The 15,108-nt window shown below is 51.3% G+C and overlaps 1 protein-coding gene across 2 annotated transcripts in view; it reads right to left on the bottom strand.

Moving 5' to 3' along the window:
- Window positions 1–242: 242 nt before the first annotated feature.
- Window positions 243–15,108, bottom strand: part of SLC4A3 (solute carrier family 4 member 3) — a 33,009-nt gene continuing 18,143 nt past the window's right edge. For both annotated transcript variants that reach the window (XM_018911452.2, XM_018911453.3), the window contains 16 exons: window positions 14,889–15,069; window positions 14,223–14,358; window positions 13,952–14,126; window positions 13,466–13,562; window positions 12,082–12,266; window positions 10,304–10,517; window positions 9,784–10,005; window positions 9,311–9,459; window positions 7,753–7,947; window positions 7,102–7,308; window positions 6,416–6,505; window positions 4,681–4,847; window positions 4,048–4,301; window positions 3,626–3,795; window positions 2,955–3,128; window positions 243–2,224 (listed from right to left, as the gene is read on the bottom strand). In XM_018911452.2, coding sequence (XP_018766997.1) covers window positions 2,147–2,224; window positions 2,955–3,128; window positions 3,626–3,795; window positions 4,048–4,301; window positions 4,681–4,847; window positions 6,416–6,505; window positions 7,102–7,308; window positions 7,753–7,947; window positions 9,311–9,459; window positions 9,784–10,005; window positions 10,304–10,517; window positions 12,082–12,266; window positions 13,466–13,562; window positions 13,952–14,126; window positions 14,223–14,358; window positions 14,889–15,069 — 2,694 coding nt within the window. In that variant the 3' untranslated portion in view covers window positions 243–2,146. The remainder of the gene's footprint in view (window positions 2,225–2,954; window positions 3,129–3,625; window positions 3,796–4,047; window positions 4,302–4,680; window positions 4,848–6,415; window positions 6,506–7,101; window positions 7,309–7,752; window positions 7,948–9,310; window positions 9,460–9,783; window positions 10,006–10,303; window positions 10,518–12,081; window positions 12,267–13,465; window positions 13,563–13,951; window positions 14,127–14,222; window positions 14,359–14,888; window positions 15,070–15,108) is intronic.

Genomic DNA, 15,108 nt, shown 5'->3' with positions numbered 1-15,108 from the left:
GGCTCAGCCTCCTGCTTCCAGCAGCCAGTGTGGAGGCTGAGTCCACAGTGACCAGTCTGCTCAATGATGGTGACAGAAAGCCCACCTCCATGCTGGTAGTGGGTAACATGGTGACAGTCCTTGCTCCAGCTGGGGCTTGCTACCTTGCTGGCTGTGGTGGGCAAGGAAGTTTTGTGCTGGGGAATTTCAATCCATTTAATTTCTTGCCATTGGAGATAAAACCAAAAGTGTGGAGCCAGAGGCACAGTTCCTGTGAAGAGTTTATTGGTGTAGCTGTTTCCACTACAGAGAGAAGAGTCACAATGCACAGAAACAACAGGCCTCCTACACTACACAGGGAGGACAGGACACACACGGCCACAGACACACAGAGACACTCGTCTCTCGCCCTGGGCCCTGTAGGGGGCCAGGCTGTGGGCAGGACCTGCTGTGGGGGAGGCTTCTTTCTCTGATGGGATATTTCTGCAGCCTCCTGAGGAAGGCATTGGACCCTCCCAGTAATGAAGCACCCACCATCACTCGCAGGAGCCAGGCTGGTACATGGGAATGGGGGCAGCATCTTCTCCCAAATCCAATGGTGAAGTGAGCATCCCAGGTTCCTCTGGAAGAACAGTCCAGCTCTGACCATCAGGAAGAGGCTGAGCTGCCTTTCTCTCCTGGCACTAACCTTGGAGTTTCCAGGGGCAGCAAGGGCACCATCAAACAGTTTCTGGGCCAGCTCTGAACAAAGGCTGCCAGCTTGGGGACACCCCAGGGAACAGGTCTGTCAGGTGGAAAGGTGTGATGCACAGCAAGTCCCACCTGAACACGAGGAAGAACTTTACTGTGCAGTGACTGAGCACTGGAACAGGTTGCCCAGAGAGACTGTGGAGTGTCCCTCCCTGGAGATATCGCAGAACTGTCTGGATACAATCCTGTGCCATGTGCTCTGGGATGACTTGGCTCAGGCAGGGAGGTTGGACCAGGTGATCCACTGTGGTCTCTTCCAACCTGACCCATTCAGTGATTCTGTGGAGCTGCACAGAGGTGATGGGAGCTGAGTGCTGGGCACCCTGAGTGCTGCTCCTTCCTACCTGAAGGGCACCACTGGATGTGAAAGGCTGGGGTTTCAGTGACTTCCTACAGGCTTGCAGGGAGTCAGACTCAGTGGATCACTGCACAGGGAAAGGGAGTGGACCCAAAGGACTGTTTTGTGCTCCAGCGCTACATTTCTTGTGTAGCCTCTTAAATATGGTTTATTCTCAGAGACAGGAATGTGGGGATCAGGAACTGGGATACAGCCCCTGTGACGAGTGTTTACTCCTGTAACCTCTGTGGAGGTGCAGAATGGCAGAGGACTCATCTTAATTCCTGCAAGAGGACAAGCATTCAAGCCTTCTGAATACCTGCTTGTTTCCAGCCTTCCCTCCCTGTGCAGTTTGCCCTTGGAAATAAAGTTGGGAAAACTGAGAGGGAGAGGAGCCAAACAGCCTCTTCCATGTCAAGCAAGAGGTGAAAACAGTCATGTGGGAAGGTGACTGGACAGAAAACGGTCTGGAGGACTGGGCTAGGGTGCCAGTCCCTCTTTGCCTGTCTGCCAGGCTGCAGCAGCCCCTTGGGCCAGTAGCTGTGGCAGAGGCCCGGTGTGAGCACTCCTAGAAGGGGGCAGAAAGAGCAGGAGCAAGGCATCTGCCAGCTGAGTAAGGAGGTTGCTGGCCTGGGAGAAGAGGCAGCTTCTAGCCCATTCCTGTGAGTGCTCAGTGTCACGTGCTGAGATACTCAAGCTACCCAAGCGTCATGTTAATGGAGGGGAATGCAGTGGCACCAGCTGGCATGGTTCCCCTTCACCGCCTGGAGACCAGGCGCAGGCTGCCTCCAGCAGGGAAGGGACAGACCCCTGACCCAGGGGCACTCAAGACCCACACAGCTTTGGGATGTGAGAGGCATCTCTCAGCCCACCAGGTCCAAGAGGAGAGAGACTCACAGCCTCTGCTGAGCGAGCGATGGGGCAGCCAGAGCCAGGGCTGCATCCTGCAGGGCTATGGAACAGCCATTCATTGGTCCAGGCAAGAGACAGTGTGACTCACGGCAAGTCTCCAGTTAGTTCTTGGGAGGGGTGAGCAGGTGTGAGCCTCCTGTCTCACGAGCAGGGAGGGCAGCTCCCAGCTCACACAGGCATGTGCAGCTCGTTGTACTCATCCCGGCCATCCTCGTCAAAATTTGGCTCTGCGTCCTCCGAGTCCAACTGAGAAGAGGCAGAGACCAGGGTATGAAGGCCACAGCTGCCCCCAGCGTGGGGTCAAGCCTGGCACAGAGGAATCAGTACACAGCAACCCAGTCAGCTAAGCTGTTCTGGGCCCAGCAAAGCTCTTGCTCCTTCCCCTCCCAACAGGCTCCTTCTTTAAACCCTCATGCCCATCCATGCGTCCCCAGCCCAATGCCCTTTCTATTCTAATGCTTGGGGCTTTGGTCCAGCACTGCAGCTCCTTCCTCTCCCCTTTCTGGCAGCACTTACTTCTGGGTGCTGCTCCAGGCTCTCCTCCAACAAAAGCTCGGGATGTTGACAGCAGCAGAGGAGCTGCCAGCTCTTGAAGAGCTGCCAGCACCCTGGCACTGTGGTTACATGCTGAAGTGCCTACAGCCATAGGCTCTGATGTGCTGCTGGGCTGTTCTTGCTGCTGGTTCAGTGGGGAATTGGTGTGTTTCTTGATGAATGAGCCACAAGATGGAAGGGGAAATCCTTATTCCAGGCCTCTGCCTGGTAGGAACCTGTTTCCTTGCCTCAGGCTGCCCATCCATCTCATACTGCACTCCCAGGGCTACAAGATCCAAGGAAGCCATCCACCCACTTAATGCTATTGAGCAAAGACCCTCAAGGCTTTGCTGGCCCATGATCTCCCAGCTTTTCAGGCTGCCAAATCTCCTCAATCTCATTCCAGTGTTGCAAGCTAGACTGAGGACAGTTGTCTGCTCACCGCTTTGAGCTCCCTGTCGTGGAAGAAGTGGGGCAGCACGAAGCGTCGCAATGGCACTGTCATGATCAGGACAAAGGGGAAGGCCAGTGATGCCACTGTAGATTTCACCACCCAGAGCAGTACAATGCAGGCCAGTTGAATGCAGGTGAAGAGATTCATTCTCCAGGTCTTCACCTAGTAGGTAAATCCAGTCTAAGAACACATTATCTTTCCACACAGATTTACAAAGACACAACTGGCAAAACAAAACTCTTCTTCATAGCATAGTACAGCAACTGCAGAGTCTACCTGCCTTTACTCAACAGCCAGGTAGAGTAAGGACGACAGGAGAAGCCAAGATACAGGTAGAACTCCATAACACATCAGCCTCTGTGCTACCTGACAGCATACCCACCTGGCAATGCAGTGTCTTTCTACCCCCTCAAGCAGTGCATCAATCCTACAAAATATCTGTCAAATCCATACAATATTCTGGCAATACACTCCTGGGTGCAGCCTGCCAGCATTGTACCACCTCTCTGCATGCCTTGCATTTACCTCTCAGCACAAACTTGCAGCCAAGCAGGGTCACCAAGCCAAGTATCACGCTAGCAAAATACCATCCTTCCCTCACCTGCTTCTTCTTCCTCCTCCCCTCATTACCTTGTTCTGTGCAACCTGCCTTTGCTCACCTTGACAACGTAGATGTGGTCAGGGTGGTGCTTGGATGGCATGAAGATCAGGAGCAGGCGCTCATAGAGCTGGATGCCGGTGAGCGATGTGACCCCCATGTAGAGGAAGATGCCAAAGAGCACAGCCAGGGGGATCTGTCTCAGCATGTTCCCCATCACAATGGACAGACCTGCACAGACAGAGCTCAGGGCACGTGTGTCCCACACCAGCCCCTCCACAAGGCACCTCAGCCTCTGTCCCTCTCCCACCCTGCTCCGTGCCCTGGAGCGCAAGGGAAAGGAAGCTCAGTATGGGTAGGTGTGGGCACTCCTGCAGTGAGCAGGCAGAGCATGGACACACCCATGGCACAGGGACACTGCCAGGAGATTCAGGTGCTTGGTCCTGGCCTCTCCCCTCCCTTGCCCCCTGAGCAGAGGCTCACCGACAAGGGCAGCAATAAGCACTCCGGTCACACGCTGCTCCTTCACCTCCTCGATCCTGGGCTTCTCCCCGGGTGCGATGGCCTTGCTCATGACGGTCAGGGCATTGACGTGCGTGACAGAGCGCACTGTCGCTGCCGTCAGCCAGGGCAGCCCGAAGAGAGCGCAAAGGCCCCCCATAGTGCCAATGAGCAGAAGGTCCAGGTGGAAGCCAGAGCCTTTCAGCAACTTCCTCTCCTTCTTGCTAACAATCAGCCTAAAGAAAATAGAGCCTGGGTCAGTGCAAGGCCCAGGTCAGGGCCCAGGGACAGCACTGCAGCTGGGGACAACACTCGCTCTCTGGAGACAGCACACAGGGGGATAACAAGAAGACGGTTGAGGAGGGGGTGGCGCCTGTCAGCCTCAGGTTAGCAGTTTCCTCTTAAGCTTGGCTGAGGCAGGTCTCCACCACACCATTTGCCAAGAGGGGAGCCAAAAGATGACGGGAGAAGCCAAGGTACGGTCTGAAATGGCCAGGATCCTGCTCTTGCTGTTCCTCTGGGATGTCTGTTCCATTTCCAAGTGAACCAGCACCCATCCTGGCCTTGCCTGTCTAGGGGTTAGCAGTGGTTGAGGTTGGAGGAGAAGGTACTCACGTAGTAATCTGTGTCTCCATGAAGATAAGAATGAAGACCAGGAGGGCAGGGATAGCAGAGGCAAACATCATCCACAGTGGAAAGGTCCCACTACTGCCCATGGGGTGGATGAACCAGCCACGCTTGTGGGGGGATGTGACCGACAGGCCGGAGGGGACATTCAGCTTCTGGTGGTGTAGTTGCAAAACCCAGCAGTTACTCATTAATAAAAACAAGCCCACAGCCTCACACAGCTTCGATCCTCCTGTTCTGAACGCCTCAGATGATGGGATAAGCCACCCCCACCATGAGCAGGACTTTCTCATGGATAATCCCCTTCAGTATAAAAAACCCCATGTTCCTTAACATAGGCCTGTGTCATTTCCTTTCAGCTACTTAAATTCCCTTCATTTTTTCCAAGAGACCAAGGAAATATCTTCTCTCAGGAATTTCGCTCCCATGTCAGTCCTTGCAGACCATGGTTAAAATGCTCCTTGACCTCTGCTTGGACAAATTAAGTGTTCTGAGCTGCTACCATTTTCTGAGATGGCTTTCCAGACTTTCCAAGGCTTTTCTGAGGCATTTTACAGCATTGTTTTTGCAGTGCAAACCCCAGAAGTGGCCACATTCTGTGGAAATGACCTCACCCTGACCATGTTCAGAGGGAATATCATGTTTGTGCTCCCATCAGACCACACAGACTCGTAGCTGTACATCATCCTGACCCTGCGTTCATCAGCATTTGAACCCTTGGCTCTGTGCTGCTCTACAGCAATTTCTGCTATCTGCACTGCAGGAAGAGTTTATGATTTGCATTTATGTTAATCAGCATAAGTATGAATAATATTTCTGGAATGTTTGTCCTTGAGTTAAGCTGTGTAACTAAGTACCATTTTCTCGGAAAGCTTTGTACATTTGCTGAGTTAATACTAAAATGATAATGCTTTTGATATTAACTGTAGAAGTGTAGAAGGGTATGAAAAGAATGTAACAAAGTGCATGATTTTACTAATGTCTGACAGACTGAAATTTTTCATTGAAATTCAAATGAATAAAAATGCATTTGGATTCCACCAAGCCTTGGGCTGTTTTGATAAAAAGCTTGCATGATGAACAGGAAATACTTTTCACCCTCTTCCCAATCTTAGCCAAAAAAACCCCCCACCCCAAACCAAAAATATATAAAAAAAGGAGAAAAAGGAGAAAAAAATAAAACCTGTGAGATACATTTGTTTGATAACATTAAGTTATCAAACTTAAGTTTGTGCATAAACTGGGAAAAAAATTTGAGATAAAGCCATCAAAATCTTAGTATTCTACAGTCAAGAAGAGAATAAGTACATTGAGTACTAAACTCATGACAAATACCCCATTGAAACCATTCCACATGCCACCTTCTTCAGCGTGCACTAACAGTTTATGTCTTGTTGAATGACTGCAAGTGTTTAGAGTTGCAAAGAAGGAATGAACTGCACTGAATCTCCCTAAAGCCCCTAAACCCTCCCCTACTAACAGCTAGAAGATCAGAAGGATACCAGAGTGCTCCAGTCCCTGTACTTCTGGCCTCAGCCTCAGCAAGACCCTTGGAGCTTCCCTTCAGCGTGGGAGTGAGGATGAGGGGAATGTTTCTGCTTGCTTTGTGCTGCTGACTAAAGAGGCAGGAAATACAAATTCCCCTTTGCACAAGAGTAGGCCAGTGCCACAGGGATCACTGCTGGGCTGTAGGAAATGCTCCGAGGGCAGTGCCGGCACCTACCTGTGTGTATGTGTCAGTGATGGTGTAATCCACCAGCACCATGACCAGGATGGAGATGGGGATCCCAAAGTCTCCGATGATCCGTCGCGCCTGCAGAACACAGATCTGTTATCAGCAAAAGGAAGAGGCCAGCTCTGTGTATGCATAGGGAGCCTATGGCAAAGAGAAGCCCCAGATGGGCCCAAGCAGCACTCCAAACTGGAGCACTGCTGATGGGCAGGGCAAGGAAACTCAGCCTTGACCCATGGAGCTGTGCATCCCATTGCCCACATAACATGCTCTTATATGACTGGCTAATTGCTCCTGCTGGCCTATTCAGACAGTGCTCCAGGTACTACACAGATAGCCTGCATGTAGAGAGATGTCCAAAGAGAAAAAGTTGTAAGCTCTTCTTCTTATATTCTAGTTTAACAGCCTTGTATCCAGTCCAAGAGCTTTCCCCAGGTTCAGAGCACTTTCCAGCAGCCTCACTGGAGCAGGACAGTGCAGATACCATCATCAACAGTCAGCTCTTGTCTGCACCCTAGGGTGGGCTACCATCCCTCCTGCAAGGTATTTAAAGGGTTTCTGGTGTTTCTTCGGGAGAAAGAAACCAAGTGTTCTGGAGAATAAAGATCTGTAGCCAGAAGCATTATTTGTTTGGTGTGTCCCTTGTCCTTGACATGTGAATCTCACAAACTTCTCACCTTTCCTCCTAAGAAGCGGCTGTTCTTGAACTTGCGCATAAAGAAGGCAATGAAGAAGGTGCCTAGCATGAGGATGAGGGAGAGCAGAGCAGTGTTGGGCTGCATTCTGGTTCCCAGTGACATCGCATCCGTAGACAGCACGCTGGCATTCAGGCTGCTCTGCACATCTGGTGGGTAGAACTTCAGCAAAGGATGTTCTGCAAACACCTGAGTTGGAGAGAGGAGCAGCAGACAAGTTACCACAAGGAGGGGCAGGGGGCACTGTCACTACTGGGGGCAGGGGGAAGCGGAGCTGTCCTGCTCTGTGGAGAGGTGAGGGCAGTAGATGGTGGGCACGGACAATCCCAGCATCCATCACCTTGCCTCGCAACCTACCCAGCTGGAGAGGGTTGGGGAGAGAAAAGTGGCCCCTCTTTAATGTCTCCTGCAGGAAGAGAAGGGGAGAGAGACATTAGGGCTTTTTCTGCCACTCTCTGTGATGGCACAGGAGCCAGCCAGGCTGAGGCATGAGACCAGCAAAGAACTGCTCTGCAGAATGTCTAGGAAAGTTGTGGCTGAGCTGGCCCTGTTCCCTCGCCTCCTGTGTGCTAAAGCAGCAGGTTCCTAAGGGATTAAGAGATACAGCAGCCCATCTCCCCAGGGAAGGTTCACCTTGTATAGTTTGTAGAAGGTCTCATAGATAAAGATGAGGGAGATGAGGAAAGCAAAGATCTCCTGGGTGAAGGGCGAGATGTAGCGCACCAAGAAGCTTCCTTCTGCTGCCACGATAATGAAGATGAAGACGATGAGCCACAAACCAATCCACACTCTGCCTGTGAGATACTCAATGCCTTGTGTCTGGCAGAACTGAAATGGAAAGGGGGAGGAGTTACTCATGCCTCCTCAGGCTGCCTCCTGCATCCACTCCCCATTAAGATCAAAGACCGTCCTGGAAAAAAGCATCTACATCTGCTTGGGCATCCAGCACAGAATCAGCCAATTCATGGCTAGAATCACAGGTAAATTTGCAAACTTTGCATTAACACCTGACAGCTCACACCGAGCTGGTCTTTACAAGGCCAGTCTTTGTAACAGTACCTCCTTCATGCTCTGCTGAAGCCAGCCCATGCATAACATTCCCCATCCCACCCATATGGAGGTGCCATTGCTCAAACACAGCTCTCTACTGTTCCATGCACTCAACAGCACAAGCCTGTTCCCTACAAAGGAGAGCCTGAGCATCCTGCTACATCCCACTGCATAAAGGCCACGATCTCACACAGAACCCTGTGTACAGACAGTTGTATGTGTGTGGAGAAAAGGCCCCAGGCTGCCACCACAGAGGAGACCATCTCCACTGCCTCTTCTCATCTACACACACCAACTGTTTCCAGGACAAATCATACCCCTCCCTTTGCAGCCTTCCTCAGTACCACCACAGGCAGAGGTACTCCTCTGTACACAGTGACTGGACAAAGCAAAAGTGGTCAGTGAGAAGTGCAGTCACAGGAGAGCAGAGAAATTCACACTCTGCAATAGCAGCACCAGCTCCAAACTCTTGACAAGGTGAAAATCCAGCTGTAGAAAAAACCATGCTTTTTCAAAGACACAAACATGCTGGGAGTCAGAGAAAAGGAGAAGAATTAGATCCACTACTTGAAGGTACAGTGATACAGGGATGCTTTCAAGAGCAAAGAGGTCATGCTACTTGAGAAAGAAACATATCCATCCTGGCTGGCCAGGACACCTCTCCACACACCCTTGGGCTCATCCTTAGAGGTGGGAGTAATATATGTGGCACATCCCAAACGGTTGGTACACTGAATGTTATTGAGCTCCCATAAAAGGAAACCTGGACACAGATAAAAGTGGTGAAATGGACTTCAAAGGAAGCACCAAGAAAAATAAAGTTTTAGGATGCAGCTACAAGTGCTCATTATGCCAATGAGCTGCAGCACAGGCCTTGGTGACAGTGCTCTCCTCACAGTCAGCATGTAGAGGAGTGCTGTTATCGGTGTCACACTTCAAGGGATAACAGATACAGCAGTGGGAGGTAGAAGTCCCTGTAGCAGAGCCAAGGGCAGCCCTGGCTGAGCTGAGAGCAGCCTGGAAGGACTCAAAGAGTTCACAGTAACAAAGACCCTTTGTAGAGCTCAGAAATGCCAGCTGCCCTCTCCAGAGCAAAGACAGAGCGAGCAGGTGCCAAGCACAGACACTGCCTCACATGTACCTTGTAAAAAGCTTCTTCAAACACCAGCAGAGGCCCTGAGAAGCCAATGACCAGGAGTGGCTGGGCTCCAAGCAGGGAGAAGAGGATCCCTAAAACCGAGGTGGAGATTATCAGCTCGGAGACCCCCATGAGACCCTCAGTTTTCTCTCCTGGGAAAGAGAACAATGTATGAGTGTTATAGCCTGGACATAGGCACCATCACCACAGACAGGCAGGCTGCACAGTTCTGCACAGAGGAGGCAGGTCCCCATCCCATCAGTCAGAGGTGCCCTGTGTTAGGCAGGGAGCATGGAGGGAGCCCTGGCAGCCAGGGTGGAGAGGCCAAATGGCAGGGACGGAACAAGGCAGCAGCCGAGGCACAGTACTACCACTCTCCCTGATTGAACAGCACAAAGCCCACCCCAGAACAGCATCACACCGACACAGCCAGTGTCCCAGAGTGCAAAGAGCAGACCAGAAAGCAGGCCCATTACCTAGGAGTCCCCCGAAGGTGATGGCAGGAGAGAGAGCAGCAAAGTAGATGAAGAGAACGGCTGCGAGACACTGGCTGTGCAAGGCGTCTCTGATGTCACTGAGGTATTTGGGGTACCTGCGCTTTATGTCCCGAACCAGACCTCCAAAAAAGATCCCGGTTCGCTTCAAAGGGTCATCCTCAGCTTCCTCCTCTTCTTCCTCAGCTTTCACTTCACACAGTTCTGGAGGTGCATGGAGGGCAAGGCTTCAGCAAGGAACACAGCTGGGCCCTTGGGCTGTCCCTCTCCCCAGTACCTCAAAGAGCAGCACTAGCCTAGTGGGGCCCCTGCAACATCCCACTGCCTCCAGCTGTCCCCAGCCACCACAGCTGCCCACAGTCACTGTCCTGCTCCCCTTGCCCCGCTCCCCACCTGCAGGAGCCAGGCCCCGCTCACCCTTCTGCCAGGCTCTGGGAGGGGAGGCCCCATTGGTGCACAAAGGGCACTAGGCACAAACTTGCCCAAATGTGAATGGAGAGACCTTTGGCTTCCTGAGCAGTGCCCTCCTTCATGGACTTCTGCTCCCTCTCCTTCCTCTTCTTCAGCAGCAACTTCTGGAAGGTGGCAATGGATTTGAGCAAGTCTTTCCCCTCCACCTCTGATGGGGGAATGACAATGCTGCAGTCCAAGAACTCGTTGATTGCATTGAGGAGGTCTTGACGATCATCTGCCATGTATGCAGCCTCATGGAAGTGCTGGAAGGGGCAGGGAAAAAGAGAGAGGGAGAAAGCTCAGACCAAGACTAGACCCAGCTACTACAGCCTGGAAAGACATTGCTTGCTGTGACCTTTAGAGTAACATTCTCCCCTTCCATCCACTACTCATCTCACTACTGCCACTCTGTGACCCACACTCCTGAATCCCACCTCCTGTTTTGAGGGAGAAGATGGGTAGAGCCCTAAAGCATCACGGTTATAAAGCACAAGAACCATGAACTGACCAGGGAACATAAAAGACTCTTGGGAGTCTTCACATGGGAGACAGAAAGAGAGCGAGAAAATAGGCATCTACAGCAGGAGGGAAGCCATGCAAAGGAAACTAGGTAGAAAAGGGGAGATATTTCTGACAGCAAGAGCAGGTTAGCAGGGAAGGACTAAGGAGACCAGGCAGGAAGGTGCTGACAAACAGGTGGAAGTGCTGCAGTGCCTCTGGAACATGCCTCTAGAGAAAAGGCTGGAGGATGATGAATAAGTGAACAGCCTATAAAGGAGGTAGGGGACAGCTAAGGTCCCTGCAGCACACAGACTCCCTGGAGCCACAGCTTCAATGTAAATGATACTGTGCTCTCTCCACGGCGCCAGGACTGTGTAACCTTGCTGTGGCCAGCCCTGGCTCCAGCAGCTGGCTCTGCTCTTCCAGCAATAGGACCAGAGACTCAAATGAATGAGGTCAGCCCACAAACACAGCACTGAAGCTGGAATGGCACCTCACCTCTTCTGGCTAAAAACGCATTCTCAGCTGAGCCCCACACAACTTCAGGGAAGGAATCTTTCAGTCTTGCTACCTCTGATGCACTTTTTCTGATTGAGCCTTTTATTCTCCAGTTTAGTGAAAGTTGTGCAAATAGAGGCAGTACAGGAAGGTTCATTACTTGCTTATAGGAATGTGGCACCAGCAGGAAGGACCTGTGAACCTCTGATCCTCTTGTGCTGGATGTATGCAGCAGATCTCAGATTGTGTCTCCTTTGCATTTAATTCCTTACCAAGGTAATCAATTTCACTGCCATCTAGACAGATGGGGGACTTCTAGCAGTGCACTTGCTTGGCAGAAAAACCTTCCTGTCTCCTCATCTCTCCTATATGGATGTGCTCCTCTGCATGGATGCCCCAGCCATGGGACTCAGCTAAAAAGCTTCATCCAAACATCTGCAAACAGTCCCCAGGAACTGCTGGGCTTTTTGTTAGTGTGGTCCAGGCCAGGTGCCATGGTCACAGACCTCACTTAGCCTCCCCACCTCTCTGTGAAATGTTGACTGAACGTCACTTCTCTAACCCTGGGTTGTCCTTTTCTCATGCTTTTACACATACTCCCTTTCTTCACTCAGCCTAGCACACTCTGGCCCAGCCAAATAAGTGTCTGTCCTACTCCTTCCTCTGCACTGGAGCATTCTACCTTGGCCAAGCCAGGCTGATCTTAAAAATCCCAGGTGCTCACACCTGCCTACCCCACCTGAGCTCTTGCACAGCTCTCATCAAAGGACTGTCTTCTAAGAAGCCAGCAAAGCTCCCTCACAGCATCACTGCCCATCAGCTCCTCACCTTGTCAGACATGAGGGTAGAGATTGAGCGGCCAATTTCGTGGTAGTCCATGTTGGCCTGGCTAGGTCCCAGCAGCACAAAGATGAATCTGACAGGAATTGGGACCTCCAAGACAGATTCCAGGAAGACGGCCTCATTTAGTCGGACGAAGGCCATGGTTGGCTGCTCCAGAAACTGCACACAACCTGCCAGGGGGCAATGTTTGGAGCAGAGTTAATCACTGGAGTGAGCTGTACCAGGCTGCCTTTAACAGCAAAGACAGGGGATTTGGAGGTTCCTACAAGCCCTGCAGTCGTGCACTTCCTCCAAACCACAGACACAGCACTGAACTTCACAATGAGGCCTGCTCCAGGTGCTTCACTGATCATTCACAAGCAGTGCCACTTTCTTTAGCCTCCCAGTTAGCCCATTCTCAATCCCTTACAGATGGGCTCTACTTACACTATAAGGGGCTAAGTTTAAATCAGAAGGTTTTTTCACACTTATGGAAGGAAACCTCTTACATGTTACTTTTATCAAACAAACTTCTAATCTCATCAAAGAATGAAATCAGGTTTGCTTGACATGACCTATTTCCCATAAACCTTACTGCTTGGCAATAATTACATTCATATTCTTTAGCTCTTTAGTAATTGAATTCCATATTAGCTCTGCCACTATGCTGGCCGAGAAGGATGTCAGGTTTAACAGCCTATAGGAACTGGCTCACTGTTCTCCCCTCCTTGAGCTATGAGCTTGTACCTTCCCTGTATTCCTAAACTATTTTTTTTTTTCAGAGAAAAGTAAGTCAGTGCTCTAAAGACTCATAGGTGCAAACTGCACATTTTGTTATACAATGTCTGCCTGTTGTCAGTGCTTGGCAGTCTCCTTGGTTCCTAACAGATTGGGAAGTACTCCTGCATCCTCCAGCACACCAGCCACTTCCTTCACATACCCAGCACAAATGTTTATTGAATACTGGTATTTCACTGGCATTATTACTGATCTTTCTGCCATCTGTGTCCAGCAAAGAGCTGTGCTCTGTGTCAGACTGACCAGTCTGGGCCTTCTGAGAGTCAAAGCAAATCCCAAGACATAGCCTAAGCTCAGAAACAAGCCAATGTTTAGTTATTTGAGTACTCAAAAGTGCATTTATGAACCTGATTTGGCCTCATTGTGATTAAGCATCAGTTTGCTTGAGCTGCCAAGCCTCTTTGCCTGAGCTTTTAATGACATTTATTTTGCTTGTACTGTAGTTGGGTTTGCTGAGAAGTTAATGCCAGCAAAGTGCCAAGCTGAACATGTATGAGAGGACCAAATATCCCTGGGGAGTGAGGGCACACACCTCTAAGGCCACACCAGGATCTGCACTAGTCACTGGGGGACTCTACATGCCAGCTCTTACCCACAAGGACCACTGTGGCCTCTGCATCTTCAGGGATTTTCTCCATCAGCTTCAAGTATTTACGATGGCCCTCAGAGTTATGAAGGTGTGGGTTTTTCTGCCATAAAGAATACAAATAAGTAAGGGTGAAGTCCCCATGCTTTGGTCTCCCTATACAGCCTCACACCCCACTGGCACAAATGCAGCTGGGCTTGCCTTGGCCTGCTTCACAGCAAGGCACCCTCACAGCAAAGGCCACCCTGCAAGTGCCAGGGCTGCTGGTGCCATTACATGCTCAAGCAGATGTCTGCTTACAGTGCAAAGCCAAAACTAGGTACCAAATTCATAATGCAGCGACCCAATTTCCAGCGCTCCAGGTGATCCAGTCCTTGCACTACAAGGTTTCCCCAAGAAGGGGATCAGAGGTGGGCACCATGGCCTGCTGGCAGCCAACAGCTGTCCCCAGAGTGTGGAAAAAGACACAGTAACCCCCCAGGTCACCCTCACCTCCTTGCACTCGGTCTCGTTGGCCTTGGGGTCAGCCATCTCAATGTGTTCTTCCCCCATGAGGGGCACACATGTGTCTGCGGTGTGGTTGTGATGGTGGTTCCCCACGATGGAGTTCATGCTGGAGCTGGAGTGGTTCCTCGGGAAGAAGCCCTCTTTCTCATCATTGGGATGGCTGAGGGGGAGAGTGGAGGCCATGAGGGGACCTGCCTCCCTTGCCACCTGGGGCTCACAGATGTGGGCCCTGAGAGCTGCATCCATATCCACCCACCTGTGCTTCAGCAGCAGGGCACGCAGCACGTTGGCTCGATCTTCTGCCCTGATCTGGTCAGAGATGATCATGGTCTCCACCATGAGGTGAGCAATGCCGGGCAGAGTGGTCTGCTCCAAGTCAAGGAGGACGGCACCTGCCGGCATGAGGGGAAGAGCCCTGCTCCTAGAGTGCAACACTCCCCATTGCATTCACACTCTGGGGACACAGCTGTTCCACCAGGAGCCAGGCTTTGGTTGGGGTACAGATTCAGCTGAGAAATGCCCAAGTGCCCCATGTCCTTTCTGTAAACCCTTCCCCCAAGAGAACCCAAAAGCTTCAAGATGCAATGGTAATTCTGGTATCTCCTTTCATTTCAGTCTCCCACTCTGACCAAACTTGCTGACCACATCACAGATGGGTCCAAGGCCTGCTGGCCAAGGCACAGCTCGGGGTTGCAGCTTCCATGTGCCTGAGACCAGTGAAGCAGAGTGTGGACAGGCACCCTTGAGCTAATGCAAACCCTGAAAACAGTCTGCAGGATGTCTGTCTCCACAGACCCTATGTGAAGCCTGGACACAGACACTGTTTTGTGCTTCCAGTGAGGCACCTAACAGTGACAGAAGCTATCCAGCAAAACCTGTCCTAGAGTAAGAGACAAACCCTGGCCTGCTCTTCCTCACTCACCGTGGGCAATAGTCTTCCTGAGCTCCAACAGACTGCGGAAGGACAGTGAAGCCACGTGGGGCTTCCCCCACCTTGCTGTATCCTCCTCCACATCCTCTTCAAACTTGATCCAGCGGGCTGTCTCCCTCCAGTGCATCTCCTGGTTCTTATCCACCACCAGCTCATTCAGCTCCACAAACACCTAGTGTGGATCAGAAGGACATGAGATGCATACAGCTCT

The sequence above is a fragment of the Serinus canaria genome, chromosome 7, assembly GCF_022539315.1.
Source record: "Serinus canaria isolate serCan28SL12 chromosome 7, serCan2020, whole genome shotgun sequence".
Lineage (NCBI taxonomy): Eukaryota > Metazoa > Chordata > Aves > Passeriformes > Fringillidae > Serinus > Serinus canaria.
The sequence above is the reverse complement of the archived record's forward strand: the minus strand, read 5'-3'. Positions and strand labels throughout refer to the sequence as shown.